The sequence below is a fragment of the Pelophylax lessonae genome (assembly GCF_965119305.1).
Source record: "Pelophylax lessonae genome assembly, chromosome: 7".
Taxonomy (NCBI): domain Eukaryota; kingdom Metazoa; phylum Chordata; class Amphibia; order Anura; family Ranidae; genus Pelophylax; species Pelophylax lessonae.
The window spans coordinates 139,986,465-140,010,020 of NC_138774.1; the positions used below are offsets into that span (position 1 = coordinate 139,986,465).

A 23,556-nucleotide genomic window follows, 5' to 3' on the forward strand; every position below is an offset into this window, starting at 1 on the left:
TCCTTCCGCATGAAGGTGCACCCTCATTTTCACTCTTGTCCCTCAGCAAGGTTTTTTCTTTCCAACTTGCACCTGTCCCCAGACTGCTTACAGGGCCTGTTTGGGTGGTACAAGACCTGTTCCTTCAAGGGGCGATTGTCTCGGTTCTGACTTCAGAATGTTTTTAAGGTTTTTACTCAAATCTGTTCACAGTCCCCAGGAAGGAAGGCAAAGCGCGTCCAATCCTGGATCCTAAGGCGCTAAACTGCTGTGCATTCAGAATAGAGTCCATTCGAATGGTGGTGGCATCCCTGTATCAGGGGGATTTCCTCATCTTTATCGATATCAAGGATGCCTACCTTCACATTCCAATTTGTGCCAGTCACCAGCATTTTTTCTACTTTGCTGTAGGAGAGGAGCATTATCACTTTGTGGCGTTACCCTTTGGTCTCGCCTCTGCTCCTCGGGTCTTCACAAAAGTGTTAGCCCCGGTTCTAGCCTTGCTACGCCAATGGAGAAACGAGGTACTGGGCTACTTGGACGACCTCCTTCTGCGAGCGAAGTCCCCTACTGCTCTGGTGGACAACCTGGAGATCAAAGTATGAACTCTGCTGGTGTTCAGCTGGATTCTGAACCTTCAAAAGTCTGCTCTGGTTCCATCCACAAAGCTGGACTATCTGGGCCTGACTCTGGACTCAACCTTTGCCAGAGTGCTCCTTCCTCTGGACAAACTCCAAAAATTGCAGGCTGCAATTTTCTTTCTGCTGTCCAACACATAGTCGTCCCTCCGAACCTGCATGCGGATGCTGGACCTGATGTTGTCTACCTTCAAGGTAGCTCCGTTTGCACAATTCCATACAAGGTCCTTGCAAAGGGACATTCTGGCGACATGGGACAAGACTCCGCACTCTCTGGACAATCAGATCCGGCTGAGTCTGAGAACGAGGGAGTCCTTGATATGGTGGCTTCATTCTCTGGTGCTTCAGCTGTGAAAATCCTTCCTCTCCTTGTATTGGACAGTGGTAGCCACAAATGCCAGCCTGTCTGGCTGGGGATGAATCCTCAGCAAGCATTCTGCTCAGGAGATCTGGACGCTGGAAGAATCCAGACTACCGATCAATGTCTTGGAACTCCGAGCGATCAGACTGTGTCTGGATCATCGGACGGATCTTCTTCAGGGTTGTTCAGTGCACATTCATTTGGACAATGCCAAGGCCGTGGCTTTTGTCAATCATCAAGGGGGAAAAAGATGTGTCCTGGTGGCTCTGGAGATAGCTGGCATTCTAAGGTGGACAGACCGGTTCATTCCAGCCCTCTCCGCTGTACAATTGGCAGGCAGATTATCTCAGTTGGCAGGCGTTAGACCACGGGGAGTGGTCCCTTCATCCGGAGGTGTTTCATCAGCTATGTCTCCAGTGGGGCACCCTGAGGTGGATCTGTTGGCATCTCAGCTAAACAGAAAGGTGCAGAGGTTTGTGGCTCGGTCAAGGATCCTCTGGCAGAAGCCACAGATGCGCTGGTGGATCCGTGGGGTCAGTATCATCTGATTTACGCCTTCCCTTCTCTCAAGCTTCTGCCCAGACTTCTACGCAGGATCGAGGCAGAAGAGATTCCGGTCATCTTAGTGGCTCCAGACTGGCCTTGCCAGGCTTGGTACGCTGATCTGGTGTGGCTTGTCCTTGGAAGCTTCCTCTCAGGGAGGATCTTCTGCCCAAGGACTGATCTTCCATCCTGCTTTACAGTCACTGGCTTTTATGGCTTGGCTGTTGAACGCCAGGTGGTGAAGGATAGAGATTTATCTGAATCTGTGATTCTTACCCTGTTGAAAGCTAGGAAATCTACTTCTAGGAAGATCTACCATCAAACATGGAAGACGTACATTGCATGTTGTGACTTGGGGTTGCTCCTTGGTGACTCGGATCTTAACCTTCCTTCAATGCAGGGTTTAACAGAAATTGGCCTTGAATACCATCAACGTCGACTTTGGTGGTCTTTTTGCAATGACCTTTGGCCACACACTCTCTGGTGTGCACCTTTCTTCAGGGTGTCCAACATTTGGTTCCTCCAGTGTGGGCTATGTTGCCACCTTGGGATCCTAATTGGGTGCTTTCAGCTCTGCAGAAGCCTCCTTTTAAAATATTCAGGAGATTCCCCTGCTTACATTGTCCCAGAAGGTGGCCTTTTTAGTGGCAATCACTTCTGCGTGCAGGGTGTCGTAACTGGTGGCATTATCCTGTCGTTCACCTTACTTGGTGACTCACAGGGATAAGGTGCTTCTTCACCCCTGTCTGTCGTTTCTCCAAAGGTTGTCTCTGACTTTTACTTGAATGAAGACGTTGTGTTGCCTTTCCTGTGTCCCAAGGCTCAACATCCAAAGGAAATTGCCTTGCATGCCTTGGATGTGGTCCGGGCAATTAGGGTGTACCTGGCAGCTATGGAGTCTTTGCGGAAGTCAGACTCTCTTTTTGTGCTCACGGATGGACCTCCAAAAGGGTTGTCCGCTTCTTCTCTGACCATTTCCAGATGGATTAAACAGACAGTGGTTCAGGCCCAATTCTTCATCTGTCCCCTGCTGGTTCTAAGTTTAAGAACTGAGCAAAAATATGACCAGTTCTTGGTCTTTACTGAGCAGAGAGCGGTGGCTGTCAGTCACCAGCTCGCTGCTCTGACTCTTCTGCACTCACTGGAGCACCGGGCTCTGGAGGGGGCGGGAGCTGTTGGCTCAGACTCTCAGTGGCATGCTGTAGATCCTGAGCCCGCTGCTGGTCGGGCATCTGGGTGGATCCCAACCTTAAGGTCAGGATCCCTACAGATCCTAGACCGGCTCTGTGACATCAGTTGACTGACGGCTGAATCTGGGTCACAGGAGTGCAGATATAAGTACACTCATGTGACACAGAAGAGAAGTGTGGCCAAAAAAGCCTTGCCAATTCTTGCTTCTCTTTTAAGATTTTAAATATGTTTAAGTTTTTTAATACCTTGCTTTTATTCATTAGTGAACAGAATCTTTTTATCTGTACACCACAGAGGGGTAGCACCCTTCTGCTCTCCCTATAGACACCTAACTGCCTCATGATATCAGACTTTTGGGGAATGCTATGGAGCCATCTTCCAACAGCACAAGCACTGATGCTCTAGGAGAAGAAACCACTATGTATAAGCCCCTTCTAAAAACACCACATTGGCTGAAGAGCATATAGGCTGGTATAAGCATGGCAGAACACTGCTTTTTATCCTAAGGCTTCTTTCACACGGCCGCTCCGGATTTATTCTCCGCTGCGGTACTTTTTTTTTTCACAGAGCGGATGACATTTGTGTCATCAGGTCCGTATGCCCGCATATCATCCGTTTGCGGATGATATGCGGACATAATGTAAGTCTATGGCATTGCGGATGTCAGCAGATGACACCGCTGACATCCGATTTTCTTTCCTTTCCGTTTTTTGAACGGATGAAAAAATAGGGTTCTGTTCCATTCCAAAAAACGGAACAGAACTGAAAGGAGGCAAATCGGATGTCAGCGGATGGTATACCGCTGACATCCGCAATGCCATAGACTTACATTATGTCCGTAAATCATCCGCAAAAAAATAGGATGATTTGCGGACATACGGAGCGGCCGTGTGAAAAAAGCCTAAGATATTAGTAGGGGCGTAGTTTAAAAAAACAAACAAACAAACAAAAAAATAACCTAAAAGCTTTTATTGTACAATCAACATTTACCAAGTTTTCTTGGGTTAAACAGCAGAGCAATGAAGTTATGCTATCTGACTGTAATACCTTCTCACGTTTAAACTTCTCTGCAGAGTAAAAAAAAAAAAAAAAAAACAGCACAAAAAATTGGCACATGATAGAACATAAGACTAGCCAAAAATGTTTTAGACCCAGAGAGTGTCACATTTGAAGCTCTGCGGTGTCTTGATACTAGTCATATTCTTCTACATGGTTGGCTGTGCACAGATAATAGCACTGTAGGTTGCTGTTGTCACATTTCCCAATCCCATCTTGAAAGGAATATTTTTTTTATTTTTTTTTTTATATAAAACATTTTACCTCCACTGTTCATTTACAGTGACATGATCCCTTGTCATAAAGAAGGAATCACTATGCTAATTATAGTGGTAATTTTTGACACATTTCAAGAAGAGCTGTACAGACCACCAGCCATTTCCACAAAGGCATTTATACAGTTTAGTGCTTTAACACTGTCAGTCTCTGCTTTTAAGTACTTTAGAAGAAAATTACTTTGCATTCAAGTGCCAATAAACTATAAAACTAAGGGCATTCATACTGATGCAGCTTTTTTTCCTATTCACAGTTTTGAAATGCAGTAAAAAAATAATTGCAGTCTGAACCATAAATATAAATTTAAATAATAAGCATGTTTTGGAAAGATGTTGTCATATAACTTGCAAAATAGAAAAGAGAAATAATTGTGTAATACATTTTGTAGATTGCAGAATTTGTTCATTTATTTGGATAAATTAACAAAGGTATCATTCATACATTTTTTTAAATACATAAAAAATTATTATTTGGAGTTGAAAGCATTTAGACTACTTTTTGTAGCATTCCTCACCCAACAATAACCAGTGGGAGAACCTTAAGGATGAACACCAGGACATGTAAAAAAATATTACCCTGCAGTGTAAATGCCCCTGTACTGCAAGGTTTAAATGCTAATTTAGGTCCAGAGAAACAAGAAAAGCAATTTCACCTACATGATCCATGCTGCAAGGCTGGACCCCACAGTCCTTTCTCTCCTATACTCTGGGAGATTGCAGGTCCTCTGAAGTTATCAGGTTTAAACAGAGTTCATTGCTCTGCACTGGATGTGAGGACGCAGAGGGACAGTGCAGAGTTATTTTTTTTACTTTCCCTGAGGTTAAACTTTAAAGTAGCAGTCAAGGCAAAACCTCACTAATGCTAAACCTGCTTTGTGCCACATTCTAAACCTAATCTATCTAACCTTGTAAAGCAAAAATCACTGTATTTACCTATTCTGCAGATGATCCGATCCAGTGCCATGTTGAGCTGTCAGCGGCGGCTTCAGCATGGAGACAGGTGCAGGAGAAGCATCCAACAACGCCATAGTACAGTAAGCCTATGGATGATTTCACTTCCCAGGCATTTCACAGCCATTGTCAGTCCTCTCCTGCACACATCTTCCGCCGCTGAAGACCGGACTAGACTGTAGAATAGGTAAGTGCAGCGATTTTTGCTTTACAGGGTTAGATAGATTAGATTTAGAATGTGGCACAGAGCAGGTTTAGCATTAGCAAGGTTTTGCCTGGACTGTTACTTTAAGGAAAATGTAAAGGTTAATGTACATAATCTATGCACTTACTTGTGAACATGGTTGTGCTTACTAGTGTCACTAAGTAAAGGTATGCAACAATCAAACTGTACAGAGACTTTGTGAGTAATCTAGATAATTGGGACCCCTAGTTTGAAATTTACAAACAGACTTACCAAACGCACCTGCTAAAGGCTCCTTCTGTCTCTCACATACTGAAAGCTTTACTTGTCAGAACCTTCACAGCCACCCCTCACATTAAGGGATCATTCACATAAGCTTTGCACTCTAAAGAGTGATCCACTTTTGAATAGCTCTTCAAAGCAAATTTGACAGGCAGTGAGGAGGCGTGGTATAGTATTCTCACCACCTGCTTTAACCCCTTGGTCGCCACTCTAGCGTTCCACAACCAAGTGCATTGCAGATCAGCTTCATTCATTTAAATTGTTCGTATTCATTGGGCTCTGTGTGATGGCTGAAAGTGATAAGGGCTACAAATCCTGCCATGGCCATGAATCAAAGCATCACAGCCATGGCATGTTACTCCCCTGGCTGCTGCCTCTGCAGCTAAAGGGAGCAGCAGTTGGAGGGAGGTTCTCAACCACCCATCACCCCCTAGTGCAACAAATCCAAAATTCCCATTGAATGTTTTTAGTCCAATTAATAATAGAGAAGACAGAGAGAGGAAAGTTGCATGGGAACGACGTAAGAAAGCATACTCATTTACCCCTCATATGAGGAGCTCTCTAGAAACTTGGTACAATAGATCACTCAAATATAAATACATTTGTTAGATTTTATGCCTTGAAGTCAAATGCAGTTCTGGTTCGATAAACATAAAACAGGAAAAAACATTGCACTAATAATGGGTTATTATAAAGAGCCACCAGCATGAGTCCAGATACAACAACTCCAATACAAATATATACAAAAAGTGCAGCTCTAAACACTGAAGAAGAGTTAAAAAAAAAGAAGTGTAACTTTAGAGAACTAAATTCATTATTGATAACAGGTGATATATGAAAAAGTAAAATTTTTTAAAAAAAAAATATTTTTCAAAAAGTCCACCAATAAAGTCCATCAAAAACAAAAAAGAGAATCTCTGTCATGCTCTGTGATGTAAAAAAAAAGTGTTTGATGTGCAGTGTTTCCTGACCAAAAAGTGTGTTGCAGATTCTTACCAGAAGTTATTGATCTCTGTGTTACAGATGATCAAACAGCACATGGGGCATTAAGGTCTCCCTCTGACCATTCTACAGTCTGTGCCGATCACAAGTGTCTTCAAAAATGCAAATATTCTTGTAGTACTGATTGATATTATCAGTCAGTGCACTCCATCCCCGGGGGCCACACACAGTCACATGATCGGGGCAGCAGCTTGGGCTGTGCTCCCCCATTCAGCAGCACACTGTCTCCTCTGCACACCACCAGATCTAGCATGTGTGTCCAGGGCGGCACCTGATCTGACACTACCAGTCATTCACTGTCTGCAAACACTCCTATCCCACCCACCAAGCTTGCTGGGAGGCTGCCTATCACCTGTTTTCACTAATGTTTTTTAGTTCTATAAGTTTACACTTCTTAGTTATTCACTGTGCTTTCAGCGGTGCACTTTTACTTGCAAAAGTTTTTTATTTTGTAAGACATATGTAGAATAATAACATACAATCTCAGGAAATATTGCATAAGAAAGGTATACAATGTGTCATATACAGAGCCCACTCGGGAAGGGACTTTGTAATGATAACAATGGCAACAATGCAATACGAGATAGGCATGGTTACTAAAACAGTATTACTAAAACGTCTGAGGATCAGACCAGAATCCCAGCCCGCAAGCAAAGCACAGAAAAATATAACCGTGGACCTCCATGTAAGTTACAAACGCCCTCTGTAAACCAGGAAGGGGAACCCCCCCTCCTGAATCTTATGAACTGGGGTTGCATATAATCACCCTCTGAAGATATAGGTCCTGAGAGAGGTAGATACCCTATAAGCCACAAGAAAGGAGGAAGTATGGAATATCCGAAAGGAAGAAAAGGAAAGGAAAAGAAGGAAAGAACACAAGAAGAGAAAGGGGATAGGAGAAAGGATGGAGATGCTGGAGTGGATGCAAGAAGGGATCGGGTGGAGAAAATACAAAACACAGACAATTAGGATGAGGGAGGTGAGATGTACAGACGCCAGGGTTCCCATACTGCTTCAAATTCCGCTTGCTTGTCACGGAAGATGCTGACCATCTTCTCCTGGGTCATGATCCAAGAGATTTTGCGTTTGGTCGCCCCCATTGAGACCGAGGGGGACTTCCAAGCCCGAGCCAAGGTAAGCTTCCCCCCCAACAACATGAAATGCATGAGCTTCAAACTGGTTCTGGGCCCTTTTACACCAGAGCCAAGAAGCAGTGCTACTTCCGGGGTCCTGGGAGCCGGAAGCCCAGTAACTTTGCGGATCAGACTAAACAATTTATTCCAAAAACTACGGATACGCGGACATTCCCACCAAATATGGAGCAAGGAACCCTGATGTCCGCACTCGCGAAAGCAAAGAGGATCAGTCCCCGGGTACATTCTGGCTAGACGGGTGGGAACAAGGTACCAACGCGTAATAATCTTAACATTAGCTTCAACTAGAGACATATTCAAGATACCTTTAAAAGCCCTCCGGAAAATGGAGTTCCAGGTGTCCGGTTCCCACGATAGCTCCAGATCCCTTTCCCAGGAAAGGGCGTAACCGGGCTTGTCAGGTGAGTCGATCAAAGCCCTGTAAATCAACGAAATACCTCCCCTCTGGACTTGAGCTTGTGCACACCAGCATTCATATGAAGTGGCCCGGGGTTCAACATCTGAACCTGCGACCATAGATGATAGGAAATGTCTAATCTGGTGCAACCTAAATTTTTCTGAGGAAGGCATATCAAGCTTACTCGTACAGTGTGCGACTGACAAGGGGCCCTGAGGTGAGAGGAAGTGTCCTATCCTGAATAGTCCCTTGTTGGTCCACCATCGAAAAGCCCTTATGTTTAGTCCCGGAACAAAGTCCGGATTGTTAAAAATATGTGTCAGGGGTTTGTGAGCCGAGATAAGTGTAGGATGTGTATATAGTCTATCGCACAGCGCTAATGAGTGAGAGAGGGAAGGTGCCAATACAGGAGGTCTCCTACTTGGAGGAGCCCAAACCAAGTAATCTATGGTGTGATTAGGGACCGATTGTCGTTCCATATCAACCCAATCCGGTCTGCCCCCCATAGCATATACCACCGAGAATTGTGCCAGTTGGGCTGCCTGGTAGTATCTCCAAAGCAGGGGGACCCCTAGGCCCCCCTGTAAGCGGCTTCTGAAGAGGACCCTCCGCGGGAGTCGGGGACCTCTGGTGCCCCAAATAAACTGAACCATCTTGGATTGAAGACTCTGCAATTTCCCTTTAGTTACCTGTATCGGGAGTGATCTAAAAAGGTACAATATCCTGGGGAGAAGGTTCATTTTAACAGAATGAACTCTTCCCAACCAGGAAATGTTCCCTCTGGCCCAAAGTTCCATATCGGTAGACAATTTAGCGAACAGAGGCGGGTAGTTGGCTTGGTACAAAGAGGAGATGGAGGCGGTCAAATTGACCCCCAGGTACGGGATAGAGGTGGTGGCCCAGGAGAACGGAAAATTTTCCCGGAGGGTCTGCAACATTGATTGCGGGAGACTGACGTTCAAGGCTATTGACTTAGAGAGATTTACCTGGAGGCCTGAGATTTTCCCAAACTCATCCAACAGTCGGAGAAGATTGGGACTAGTAATGAGCGGTCTCGAGAGGAAAAGAAGAAGGTCATCAGCGAACAATGCGCACTTGTGTTCTCTACCCCCGCACGAAATCCCTTTAATATCAGGATGGCTTCTGATTGCTATAGCCAGTGTTTCGATGGCCACCGCAAAAATGAGGGGGGACAGTGGACAGCCCTGTCTGGTCCCCCTGTGTATCGGAAACGTATCCGAATAGTGGCCCTGCAGTTTCACGTGCGCAATAGGAGAAGAGTAGAGGGCTCTTAAGGCGTTTAGGAAAGAGGGGCCAAAACCCCACCTGCTCAAGACATCAAACACATACGGCCATTCAACCGTGTCAAAGGCCTTCTGGAGGTCCAAGGAAAGGAGGAAACCCTGTTGGGGTCTCCCTCCATCCCAGGGGGCCCCCAGAAGAGAAATGATGTCCACAGCCCTTCGGATCTGGTCAGGTCCCTGCCTCCCCGGCATGAACCCCACCTGATCTTTGTGAATATAGCGGCCTATAAAATCCGCCAACCTATTGGCCAATATTTTCGTCATAATTTTTAAATCGTTATTAATCAGTGAGATTGGTCTATAATTTTTAACGTCAGAAGTATCCTTGCCCGGCTTCGGGATAACCGAAATGTATGCGGTATTGGCCGAAGCCTCTAATTGCTGTCCCTGCCTAAGGGAATTAAAAAAACGCGCCAAATGCGGGGCAAGCACTGGACCAAACGCTTTATAATAACCCGAGGAAAACCCATCAGGCCCGGGGGCCGAACCTTTTTTCAAATGCTTAATTACCTCTAAGATTTCTAGCTCCGAGATGGGGGATTCCATGGATTTCATATGAGCCTCGGAAATACTAGGTAATGCCAGGTCATCCAGGAAGGCCGTCCTGCCCTGGATGGTCGCTCCCTCACTAGGAGTGTACAACTGAGAGTAGAATTTGTAAAAAGCGGTCATAATTTTTTGTGGGTTCTGAGTCATGGATCCATCCGAAGTCTTAATTTTGGGAAAAGCATAGGATCTGGGCCTGGGGGAAAGTTTAGCAGCTAGCCGGGGTCCTATTTTGTCGGTTTGGTAATAGAACTGTGCAGAGGACCAATGTAAACTTTTCTCTGCCCGGGTGGTAAGAGCCATGTTCAGGGCCAGACGACCCGCTTCCAAACACTGTCGCGACGCTAGAGTTGGTTTTTTCTTATGTGCCCTAGACACTTCCCGGAATTCCTTCTCAAGTTTAGCTATATCAATTTGATTTTCCCGCTTAAGTTTCGCCGCCAGCTGGATAAGCTTACCCCGCATGACAGCCTTATGAGCAGCCCACACGGTTTCTGGTGAGACCCCGCTTTGAGCGTTCAAATGAAAGTATTCAGTAATGTCTTTTTCCAGCATATTGCAGAGAGAGGGATTACTGAGCAAAGATTCGTTCAGACGCCACCTGCGCACCCCATCCCGTGATCTAGGGGACAGGAGGTCCAAGATGACCACGGAGTGATCCGAAAGAGGTGATTCCCTAATATTCGCTTTAACGGCCAGAGGGACCTCAGCCGATGACAAGAAAATGTGGTCAATCCTGGCAAATGTGCCATGAGGGGCAGAGAAATGTGTGTATTCCCTGGAGGAAGGGTTGAGTTCCCGCCATATGTCTATCAGACCCAGTGAGTTAAGTTGCTTAGCGATGGTGAGACCACGTTTGGGTGGCCCCAAGACCCTAGGGCGCCTAGGGCTGGACTTGTCCAACATCTTATCAAAAGACGTGTTGGAGTCACCCCCAACTATCAAGGTACCCGTTAAATACGGTTCAAGCTTCGCCCACATTCTGGTGAAAAACCTAGCCTGTCCCTGATTGGGGGCATAGTAGGACACAAACGTGTAGGAAATCCCCTCCATTGTCCCTGACACCAGAATGTATCTCCCTTCCGGGTCTCTAACTTCTGATGTGGGGGAGAAGCCCAAGTGTTTAGAAAAGAAAATGCCAACCCCTTTTGTCTTATTAGCTGCGTTAGCCAGGAAGAACTGTGGAAATTTGGAGTGTATGAATTTAGGCAAATAAGTATCAGGGAAGTGGGTTTCCTGGAGCAGGAGCACTTCAAATTTTTGGGAGTGTGCATGTTGAAAATATTTCCGTCTCTTAACTGGGGAATTCATCCCCTGAACATTGTGCGATGCAATTTTTAGAGGAGCCAGAGATGGTTTACTAACCGCCATAAATCCAGAGAGGAGCTATAACGCCAATGAAGGACCCACCTGAAGTTCCGAGGAGTTCGGGAAGTCGGAGGAATCGGAGCACCATCACAGCAGTCCACCCACCGTCTGAAGAGGAGACAGAGTCCACTCCAGCATCTGAAGAGAAAGCAGACAGATAAGAGAGAGAAAGGCAAAGAAGAAGAAAAAGAGACGGGGAAGAGGAAGACCAACCCAGAGGCCCCTGAGGCACGTAAGCCAGGGGAGCCCCCTCCCCCCCCAGGTCCGGGCCAGGCCCGCCTAGGCCCAGACCATGAGACAAGCAAAAGTTACCTGTCCGCAAAAGTTGCAGACAGACGTCTGACGCCGCCCAGGGCATATTACACTGGACGGGGTCAGAGGGAGGCGCAAAGCTCGCGCCCCAGACCTACCCGGCCCCAACCCAAATGCTATGATAACGAACATAAACTTAAATACAACATTGTGGTGAGAACCAGGGCCAACCATCTGACCCAAATCCCCCACCCTCCAAACATGTATGTCATTCCGGATGATGAATCAAGGAGTGATGAATCCCTCTACTTCCTCTGGGAGGTGGTGGAAGGACCCGGGCAGAGGCTATACCAACCCAACGGGCGTCAGCCAACGAAACCATGCGACCCCTAGGTCGTCCACCAACCCCCCAAAGCAAAAATGTGACTCCCACCGCAAGGATGAGGTATGGGGGATATCGAGCAAGAAAAGAGCCGTACAGCAAGATTTCAATGTACGGCCAACCTGTAAAAAAAAAAAAAAAAATAGCAACAGATAGCAAGAATTTAACCAACTTAACACACCCGGCCTGATCCCAGGCCTGAAATTAACTGGGAACAGAGTTCAAAAAAGAGTCCAAGGAGTCCCCTATCTGAGAAAAAAAAAATGAAAACATTTCTCAGAGAGAGGAGGTGGAAGAAAAATTTGGAACACAAAAAAAAGGGGGCTGGAAAGCAGTTCAGGTGACATGCGAGTCCTTGGATCGCTTAGATTGCTTCTTCACCCACGCCTGGGCAATGGGGCTGGCTGGAGAAGGCCTTTTGGATGGGCCAGCTGGAGCCGGGGATGTAGAACGTGAAAGTTCCAGGGAGATGATGCCCAATTGTAGAAGGAGTTTTTCGCCTTCCTGAAAGCTAGAGAAACCAAGTGTCTTACTCTTGTAGGCGAAAGAAAGACGAAATGGGAACGACCACCAGTACTTGATTGCCTTTTGGGTTAAAGCATGTAGAAGCGGTTTAAGAGAACGCCTTTTCTGGATCGTCAGGGGCGATAAGTCCGCGAATATTTGGACCGGGTGTCCTTGAATTTCCAGACGATCAGAGGACCTGGCCAGTCGCATGACTTCTTCCTTCACTTTATAAAAGTGTGGCTTTACCACAATGTCCCTGGGGAGATTATCCTTCCGGGGTGCTTGAAGGGCCCTGTGTGCCCTGTCTAACTCCAGCCTATGTGCTGGGATGTTGGGAATCAGGGAGGCAATAAATCCTTGAACAGCGTCATGGACATCCTGAACTGCTTCAGGCAATCCTCTAATGCGAAAGTTGTAACGCCGTGAGCGATTTTCAAGGTCATCAATTTTGGAAATGGCGGTTTCCAGGCGATCTGTTAGATCCTGAATGCGGTCAGTGTTTTGGTTCGTCCTGGAGACTGTTTGGTCCATCTTGGACTCCATGATTTCAATTCTGGAACCCAGGTTTTGTAGGTCTGCTTGAATGGTGTGTGTGATTTGGCTTGCTGTCTGCGCTAAGCCATCAGACAGCATCTTAGAGAAGGCCGACATCATAGCATGAAAGTCCAAAGAGTGAGCAGGGGGAGTAAGCTCAGAGAGGTTGGATACTGAGGGGCTGCACTGTAGGCCTCGGACTGGGGTGTGGAGTAAATCCCCTAGGGTGTGCCTGATGAGCGACTCTGTGGAGGTAGGGGATGGGACCGCGATGATGCTGGTACTCACTGCGCCTTCCGGGAGTGCATGGGGGGTTGGGAGACCCCCTCCGTCGCTGTCCTCCATCCCCTCCGTCCCGGGATCTTGATCCTCCGGCGCGGGCGGCGCCATCTTGTGTAGGCCTGGAGCCTCCGCTCCGAAGCCCGGGTTGCGGAAGAGATCCCTGCGGACCGTCCCCGAGGCCATAGAACTGATCCTTGGTGTGCCCGAGTTGGATGGTGGGGTCCTGTGTCGGCTGCGCTGCTCAATGTGGCTGTATGGGGCCGGATGGTCTGGGGCGAGACGGAGCCTCGGAGCTAAGCGGCCATCTCCGCTGCTCCGCGCATGCGCACTGAGAAGATATCACTTATATGTTTCATCGACTGTAATTCATTAATTTGGAATGCAATTTAGAGGCATAGGTAAGTCTGTGAGGACGTTATGATCTCTCAGGGTGAAGCTTGTAAGAATTTCTGCTTGCTCAGAAATGATATTGAATGAGATCAGGAAGGCAAATTGTAAAGGTGGATTGAGGAGAGAGGGATCTACTGTTTAGGATAGATTGTAGCTGAGGCAGAAAGCAGGATAGGCTGGGCTTGAGCAAGTGAAGGATGGCAAAAAGTGAAGAATTCAGTGCCTACCCAGTCCACCGTGATATATGGATCGTCCCTTTAGGAAAAGTCCTGGATGCAGTGTCTGCTAGGCCTCAAACCTGTCTGCCTCCCTGCAGCGTGTATTTCGGACCAAAAAGCAGGATGAAGGTTCCAGGGAGGATCAGATTAGCTGTGGGTACACCGACTCTCCACCCAGGTGATCCTGGGAGCCGGATGGCTGCAGATTGGGGAGTAAGGTAGGCGATGCTCCTCTCTTGCCGATCCTGCTCAAACCCCTTTTTTGTAATCAACCCCGCAAAATATAGGCATCGGCCGATACCTATGCTCCCATAGGGCAGCTGGGGTGAGTGATGGGGCTCAGGATGATGTCCGGCAGCAAGATTATGGTGGATTGCCTCTTAGGCCTAACTAGGCCGCGATTGTAAATCTGCTCCCGGTGGCTCGATTTTGAAAATAATTGGATGATCGTGTCCCCCAGGGTCCTGAGAGGCTGGATGGGGCAAAGATGCACTGCTCAGGTCCGTATTTAGAGAGGATTGCCGCGGATTAGCTATGCGATCGGCGGCGCTCCTCTCCAGTCCGCTTCCAGCCTACTCTGCAAATTTTTACTGATCAGGTCCCCTGGGTGATAGGGTGGGCGGTATTGAGGGTAGATTGTCCTCTGGAGAGGGGATGGAGAGCGGATGCGGCCGGATACTGCTTTAGGAAAGGCCGAGGCTTTTCCTGCGAGTAGGCCGCGGCTGGATGGCTGTGTTCGGCGGCTTTTTCGCTGTAAATTTTAGGTTTATCTGGTCCCCAGGGGTTAGGGTAGTTGATGTGAGTGGCGGATTCTCCTCTAGAGAGGGGATAGAGAGAGGATTGCAGTGGATTATTGCAAGGAGCCGGCGGAGCTCTTCTCCTAGACGTTCGCCATGTTCCTCATCCGGCCACGCCTCCCCTCAGCGGTGCACTTTTATGTATATAGTTCGTGTTGGATAACAGCAGTCCACTGATTGGTTTACCATGTTCACTGCACTTTAAGAAAATCCAAAGCCTTATGTCTTCCTATTAACTAGTGAGGTTCCACTTTACATTTGGAGGTCAGTAGAGTGGTACAGGTGGAGAGTGGCAGGCCAGATCATGACTATAGAAGATCCATTTAGAATTTGCATAAAATAACACCCTGGATTTGGTGCCCCTTTAGCACTTGCTATAAAATATCAAATATGCAACTGTACTAAATTTGTTCACTTTAAGTTATAATAAAACAAGCCATTTAATCTTAAAATATTTATTTCAAGAGGTAAATATATTAAACCTAGAGCAAGGAGGTCATAACAAGTGAGAAAACATATTTACTTATCAAAATCGACCCAAATAAAAAAAAAAATGCTTTAGAGCATGGGTGTCCAACCTTTTGGCTTCTCTGGGCCACAATGAGTGTAGAGAAATTTTCTCGGGCCGCATATAAAATATATACTATAGTTAAGGTATACAAGTAATAAAATGTTGCCGCGCCCTTCCTGCGTCGCCGTGCCCCCCCCCCCCGCACTAATTTAACACAACTAGAGGATGATCAAATGAAAAGGAATCAGTATACAGTACTTCTTCTGAGAGATAATAAAGGAACACTCTAACCACCATGACCAATTCAGCGATTTGAAGTGGTCATGGTGGTAGGAGTCAGAAACACTGCACATGCTCACCCCCCCCCACCTCCCCTCCCCTCCGAGGCAGCCTCTGCCAACAGTTGGAAGCTGCTGTGGCCTTGCCCCGACCCAACTTCCTTCCTCCCCAGCAAAAAAAAAAAAAAATTGTCAGGGGGCAGTGGGCCGCATTGCTGCAGTTCTGGGCCACATGCGGCCCTCGGGCCGCAGGTTGGACATGCCTGCTTTAGAGGTTACAATACTGAGATTTCCTATCTTCTGTTCCAGCACTGTGCTCCCCCAGCAAGGGACAACCATCAAATTTGGAATTTACAATAAGAAACTTGAGTGCTATCTTCTTTGTCATGAGTTTGTGCGTGTCGTAAACCACATAGTTAAAACACAGTTTTTAACATAAATAAAGTCTCTTTCTACTTGTGTTTATCCTAGTGCAAATATTTTGTAGGAGTATAAATTAACCCAATATTTTTGTTTGTTTATAGGCCAGTGAAAAGACAAAACAGCAGAGAAGCGTTCCAGTCAAGTAAGTAGTTATTTTGTATCTGCGTTGTTGCATTAGTTTATGTGTATATTGAGGATATTTCTGCTTTTAGCTATGTTGCCTCTTTGAACAGGCGTAAGTAAAACCTTGACACCTATCCTCATTGCACAGCTAGAAGAGCCGCAGTTCCTCTCTGTTTTCTGTTTGATTGGACATCTCAGCTGACGCCTTTATTGGAGATTCTACAGCTGCTAAAATAGCTAGATACTAATCTGTATTGCAGTTCCATTACTTGTACTTTAACGAGATAATATATTTTGACTTTTACTAGCTTTTTTTTTTTTTTTTAACTAAAACTTTAATGAAAAAATGTTTTGAAACAGAACAATACAAATAATATGAACTATTTCTTATCCTATAACACAAAAGAGACCAATACAAGCAAAAGGAAATTGGAGAGTGCCAATGGAAACAGCGTTGCATAATGCCCTATGGGATAATAGTCGAACCTGGGGTCTATTAACTAGAATAATAATAAACCAAGGCCAATAGATCTTTGAATAGCATAAGGAATAAAAGGAGAAATACGGTAACTTATCCTATAGACATAGGCAATCTGTTTTAAATGGTAGATACAAGGGCTGTCCAAATCAAGCAATCCTAAAGCATACCTAGAGCTTATGACTCAAAAAGATAGTAGTAACAGGACCATTCTTTCTGGTCTCTTAGGAGGGTCAGTGGCACTGAGCATTAGTAGAGGAGGTATGGAACAGGAGAGGATAAGTGAAATGGATGGTGAGGGGGGGGAAGAGATATAAAAAAAAGGGGGGGGACAGGGGGTGAAGTAAAGAGGGAGGGGAGGTAGGAGGGGGCAGGATAACCAGGCCCCCCTCCCAATACCTCTCCCCCAGACCACAAAAGCCACTAGGCCAAAGCAGGGCACAGAGACCAGCTGTCAAGGCGGAGGTGCCATTAATTGAGCAGATTGCGTAGACTCCACAAAATGATGCCAGTAGGCCCAAGTATTTGTATATTTAGAGTTTGTCTTGTGAGCTATACTGATAATAAATACATTTCTGCCAATTTACTGACTCAGCAAATCCACTCTGTTATTTTGGGGAGCTTAGTGGATCACCAGGAAACAGGAATGCACATTTGGGCAGCGTTGACTAGGTGCCTAGGTGCATATGTAGGGATTTAAAATGTGTGACTTTTACTAGTTTTAATAGATAATTTGACTGGAGGAAGATAAAACGACAACTGAATTGGTCAATCATTAGAATTACTATAACTATATAAACATTACTATAACTATATAACTATTGCTATAACTATATAACGTTTATATGGTGTAGATTATATAATGAATATTAATTTTGATACCATTTTGATGTAATATGTCTGTATACCTTTTTTAAGGTAAACCTGTGGATTGCCTAAGCAATCTCCCCTCTCCAGTATCTCATACCTTTCAGTTTATTTCACACATGCCTCCACATATTTAAGAGCATTGTAAACAGCAAGCAACAACAAAGAATTTGCAGAGCTTTCAGCAAGCTTTTTTTGAAGCTTTTAAAGTACCATTCAGCTCCAGTTTGTAAATGTTGAATACAGATCAAATGGGTCATCCTTAGGATATTTTATAAGGTGTAACCTCCTTTTTTAATCTTGATGAAAGCTATTGTTCTTCAGAAGCCACCTTGAAGAAATGTACGGTATATTGAAGGATATTTTGTAGTGCATGCTGTTAGAATATCTTGTTGAACATGGCTATTCAGTTGAATCTCACAAACTCAAGGACATGTGTATTTTGTAATTGCTGACTGGTTAAATTGATCATTAGTGATGTCGCGAACCTAAAATTCGCCGTTCGCGAACGGCGAACGCGAACATCGGCAAATGTTCGCGAACCGGCGAACATTGCGAACCGCCATAGACTTCAATAGGCAGGCGAATTTTAAAACCCACAGGGACTCTTTCTGGCCACAATAGTAATGGAAAAGTTGTTTCAAGGGGACAAACACCTGGACTGTGGCATGCCGGAGAGAGATCACGCAAAAAAAAGTTCTTAAAAATTATAATTTTTTGATAGAGAGCCAATTATTGGAAAAATTAAAAAAAAATAAAAATAAAAAAATTCTTTGGATTTAGCATCTGGGGGGTCTAAAAGGTGTACCTGTGAAGTTTCAGCTCTGTAGCATGTCCAGAACCAGAAAAAATTACGAATTAGGGTTAGGGTTAGGGCTAGGGTTAGGGTTAGGGTTAGGGCTAGGGTTAGGTTTAGGTTTAGGGTTAGGGTTATTTTTATGGCTAGGCTTAGAGGGTTAGGGTTAAGGTTAGAGGGTTAGGGTTATGGTTAGAGGGTTAGGGTTAGGTTTAGTGTTAGGGGCTAGGGTTAGGGTTACGGTGAGATACTTAGGGTTAGAGTTAGTAGCCCTACCCCTACCCCTCTAACTCTAACCCTAAGCACTAAAAATAACCCTAACCTTAGCCCTGACCCTAACCCTAGCCGTAACCCTAACCCTAACCCTAGCCCTAACCCTAATTCTTTTTTTTTCTGGTTCTGGACATGCTACAGAGCTGAAACTTCACAGGTACACTTTTTAGACCCCCCAGACAATAAATCCAAAGAATTTTTTTTTTTTTTTAAGTTTTTTTTTTTTTTTTTAAGTTTTCCAATAATTGTCTCTCTGTCAAAAATGACAATTTTTAAGAACTTGTTTTGTGTGATTTGGTGTCCAGGGGGTCTAAAAAGTGTACCTGTGAAGTTTCAGCTCTGTAGCATGTCCAGAACCAGAAAAAAAGATAATTTTTCAGTAGAGCAGGGATGGTGGGAACCCCTTTTACACCTATATGATCTTTTTTTCCTGGTTCTGGACATGCTGCAGAGCTGAAACTTCACAGGTACACTTTTTAGACCCCCCAAACAAGAAATCCAAAGAAATGTTTTTTTTGTTAAGTTTTTTTTTTTTTTTCCAATAATTGGCTCTCTATCATAAATGACAATTTTTAAGAACTTTTTTTGTGTGATTTGGTGTCTAGGGGGTTTAAAAAGTGTACCTGTGAAGTTTCAGCTCTGTAGCATGTCCACAACCAGAAAAAAAGATAATTTTTCAGTAGAGCAGGTATGGTGGGAACCCCTTTTACACCTATATGATCTTTTTTTCCTGGTTCTGGACATGCTGCAGAGCTGAAACTTCACAGGTACACTTTTTAGACCCCCCCCCCCCAAACAAGAAATCCAAAGAAATGTTTTTTTTGTTAAGTTTTTTTTTTTTTTTTCCAATAATTGGCTCTCTATCATAAATGACAATTTTTAAGAACTTTTTTTTGTGTGATTTAGTGTATAGGGGGTCTAAAAAGAGTACCTGTGAAGTTTCAGCTCTGTAGCATGTCCAGAACCAGAAAAAAAGATAATTTTTCAGTAGAGCAGGGATGGTGGGAACCCCTTTTACACCTATATGAATTTTTTTTTTCTGGTTCTGGACATGCTACATATATATATATATATATATATATATATATATATATATATATATATATATATATATATATATATATATATATATAAAAATACTCAAATACCAGCCCTCAAAAGGGCTTTTGGGGACAATAGATATATATCACAGAACAAAAAAAATTACACAAATACCAGCCCTCGAAAGGGCTTTTGGGGACAATAGATATATATATATATATATCCAAAAAAAACCTCAAATACCAGCCCTAGGAAGGGCTTTTTGGGGTGCTGTCCTTACAGCAGGAGTGTACCAAGAACACTGGCTAACAAGACCGGGAACTGTCCCTAGCTATAACAGCAGCAGCACTTTTCCTGCTCTCAGTAACACAGAAATGATCTAAAATGGATGCTGCCCTTGCTTATTTATAGGAGGTGGGAGGGTGTGGGAGGGAGGTATGCTGATTGGCTGGAAATGTGCCTGCTGACTGTAAAGTTCAGGGTCAAAGTTTGCCTCAATGATGTCTTATGGGGGGCGGACCGAACATCGCATATGTTCGCCGGCAGCGGCGAACGCGAACATGCTAAGTTCGCCGGGAACTGTTCGCCGGCGAACAGTTCTATACATCTCTATTGATCATGTCACCAAACATAAATCTCATTTTAAAATCTTGTAGCAGTAGTGAAAATTATATACTCAAGTGTTTTCACACTGTTCTTTCAAAACAATGTTTCTCTTTTCTTTTTTTTTTTAAGCCTTCAAAACTTTCTTAGGGATTGAACACTTCCAGGAATGTTGGGTCTCTCTCTGTGCAGACTCCAGCTGCTGTTCCGTCCCCAGGTTATGACAGTAGGAGCTGCACAGGGGATTAGAGAATGGGAAGGGATCATTGAAGGGAAAGCTAAAACTGCTGAGCTTTGGCACTGTACTAAATGTAGACGTTCAGCCTTTAAAGCTTTAAGAGGACACCTGATCGACCTCCTCCACTGTAAGAGTTGCAATATGTACCAGGAGTTTACAGACACCTCCCAGCACCAGGAGACCTGGGAAACTGGATCCCAATCACATGATTGCTGGGATAGCCTCTGATTGGCTATCGCAGTGATCATTCATTCTCTAGCCCTTTCCTGTGTTGTCTCTTCTATATGACGAGGAGAAACAACAGACTTCTCTGATAGAGAGGAGGAAAAAATACAATGCATCTATTCAATGCATCTATGAAGAAAACATAAATAAATAAAGATTATCTGTTTCAGTGCTTGACCTAGTGTAGTGAGTGTAGGTGTCAGTGTTAGTGGCAGTGTAAGTGTCAGTTAGTGTCAGTGTTAGTGGCAGTTAGTGGAAATATAAATTTGGTTAGTGTCAGTTAGGGGTTTATTTACTAAAGCTAGAGAGGGCAAAATTAGTCACAATTCTGCAGAGAAACCAACCAGCTTCTAACCTCAGCTTGTTTGAATAAGCTTTAAAAATAAAATATGGAAGCTGATTGGTTTCTCTAGCTAGCTTTAGTAAATAAACCCTTTAGTGTCAGTGTCAGTTAGTAAAATGTAGTGTCAGTTAGGGGAAGTTAATGTCAGTTAGTGTCAGTGTAAGTGTCAGTGTGTCAATGTTGGGTGTCAGTGTTGGTGTCAGTTAGAGACAATGTAAATTTCAGTTAGTGGTGGCTAGTGGCAGTGTAAGTGTAGTGTCATTGTAATTGTCAGCTAGTGGAAGTGTGACTGTCAGTTAGTGGCAGCGTCAGTTACTGTCAATGAAGTAGTAGTTATTGGCAGAGTTAGGGTCAGTGTGTTTTAGGTTTTATATTTAGTGTCAGTGTAAGTGCTAGTGTCAGTGCGTTGAGGAAGAACTAAAAAAAACAACAAAAAACAACATGTGCACTATTATTGGTCCTACTGCAGGAACAAAGAACAAATCAGGCACACTAATAAGATATCACTGCGATCGGCAGGAGCAGGAGAATTTTTTTTTAGGTTTTTTTGGTGGTGGATCCTGGTAATGGCATACAAATATAAATCTAGAAGTTACTTTTTTTTTTTTTTTACTTTTTTGGGCCAGTTTTCATTTCATAATGAAACAAATAAGGAGATATCCTTAAACATTTATCTTCAAACTAAAGCCCAATCTGTCCTGAAAAAAAAAAACAAGATATAATCTACCAGGATACAGTAGATATAGGATAGTAGGATAAAGTAGATGCATTCACTTTTTGAGAAAATATAAAAAATGCATTTTTTGCAGGGAAAAAAAATTAATTTATTATTTTTTCCTGCAGGAGCCTAGAAAACATTGCATCCATGATTAGTAGATCAAGGGGTGCAATGTGAGCTCATGCAGGCAAGCCTTGCAGCTTTCTGCCCATACCTTCATATGGGATGTCTGTTTGAAAGCTGCAGGGGTTATGAATAAACTATGAGAATGCCCACCAGCACCTTTGCAGTTCAGTCAGAACTACAAGCCGTCAGCCGCGGTGACTGACGGTAGTTGTAGTTCCCTTATTCACAGCAAACTGTGAATGAATAATGCAGCCATGTGAGAGAAGCCCCACATGACTACACTGTCACAGGGATCAAGGATCAGGGGACTGGCTGAAGGAGATGGAGCATATTACATGTTGCACCCTGAAAATGAATGTAACATGTAACATGTTCCAAAAGGTGAACTTATCCTTTAAAGGAGCAGTGTGGGCTACATAAAAAAAAAAAAAACAAATAGACACACTCACCTATATGGCTGCATCATGAGTTTGATTCTGCAGCTGTCCCCTTCCGACTCTAACACTGAGAACTGAGAGATCAAAGACCACTGATGGTTTAGTTCTCAGTCTGCTGTGAGCAGAGAGCGATGACTGTCAGTTGCCACTCTGTGCTTAGCCCTTCCAGCACTCACTGGAGCACTGGGCTGGAGAGGGGGGAGGGAATGGCTGGCTCAGCCTCTTAGCAGTGCTCTTAAAAGCAGAGCCAGCTGCCGGTTAGGCATTGGAGTGTATCTCAACATTATTGGAGCAGTTCAGTGGCGTAAGCGGACAGCGGGCTAAAGTAAGTGCACTCCTGTTAACCCAGAAGAGAAGTATGGCCAGAAAAGCTTTTAAAGCATAACTGAACCCATTAGGACAATATTTTCACTTTCACTCCCTCTTTACAAAAATTGTGAAAAGTTTGACAATTATTTTGATAGTTTAGTACCTTTTTTGTGCTAAAAGGCAGCCTCCTTGGATTGACATGTTACACCTATCCCAGGAGGTGTTGTGTTACAGAGAATGTATGCACACTGTATGATCCAGGGCCTCACAGACATGTCACTATATTTGTATGTCTGCACACATCTAGGGCATTTCTGCACATATGCGTGCAGTTTCCGCAGTCTTCCACAATGCCCATGTACATTACTAGAAACTAGTGCCATCTGTGCAAATATGTAGAAATCTCCACTCTCTGCAAGGTACCAAATACTCAGCAGGGACCTGTGCTACATCTGTGCACATGCTGGATTTTTCAAGATGGAAGCGCAGGAGAGGGGCAAGGGGAGGGAGTGATGCCAGAGTAAAGTTTAATAATAATAATACTGAAGTCAATATTAGAGCATTTTGTGTATAACATTTCTTATTCACTATTTAGTTCTTTTTCTTTTCAGTGGAGCGATTGAGATATTTTTATTTCCTTCACAGTTGGCATTTAGTTGTCTAAATCTGCAGCCTATTGATCTTGTATTGACTTTTTTATTTTCAATTTAGAAGGAAGCTGACATTGTGGATTTGCTTTTACTACATAGCTGTTGGTCAGATTTGTCTGATTTATATATTCAGTCTTGCTACCTGTACTGTACCATGGCATCTCATGTGGTTATCACATTACTGTTTTAAGACTAGGTTCAGAATTATAACCCTGGAACCATTGGCTCCACCTCTCTGCTTGGCAAGACATTTACTTGCACAACTGTGGAGGTACCATATTTTTATATTTTCTAGATATATACAATAATATTTAATATTTCTCCAAAAATCTATTTATCTCTAGTACAAAGTTGTGCAGTTAGGAGGCAGATATTCCTAGGTATTACAGTACACGCATCACAACCCTGTAACCACTCACAAACTGCACAGTTGTGTGTCATATGTAACAAGTATGTTTAAGCAGCTGTGTAGTCAACACATCATTACCAGCTTACACATAGTTAGCTATGTTAAATCAATATTA

At 44.3% G+C, this 23,556-nt stretch overlaps 1 protein-coding gene across 1 annotated transcript in view; it reads left to right on the forward strand.

Annotated features, from left to right (window-relative positions):
• The window catches only part of AFF2 (ALF transcription elongation factor 2), a 775,685-nt gene that overhangs the window by 583,159 nt on the left and 168,970 nt on the right, over nt 1-23,556 (forward strand). The window contains exon 9 of the mRNA XM_082263635.1: nt 15,907-15,947. Within this exon, the coding sequence (XP_082119761.1) occupies nt 15,907-15,947 (41 nt within the window). The remainder of the gene's footprint in view (nt 1-15,906; nt 15,948-23,556) is intronic.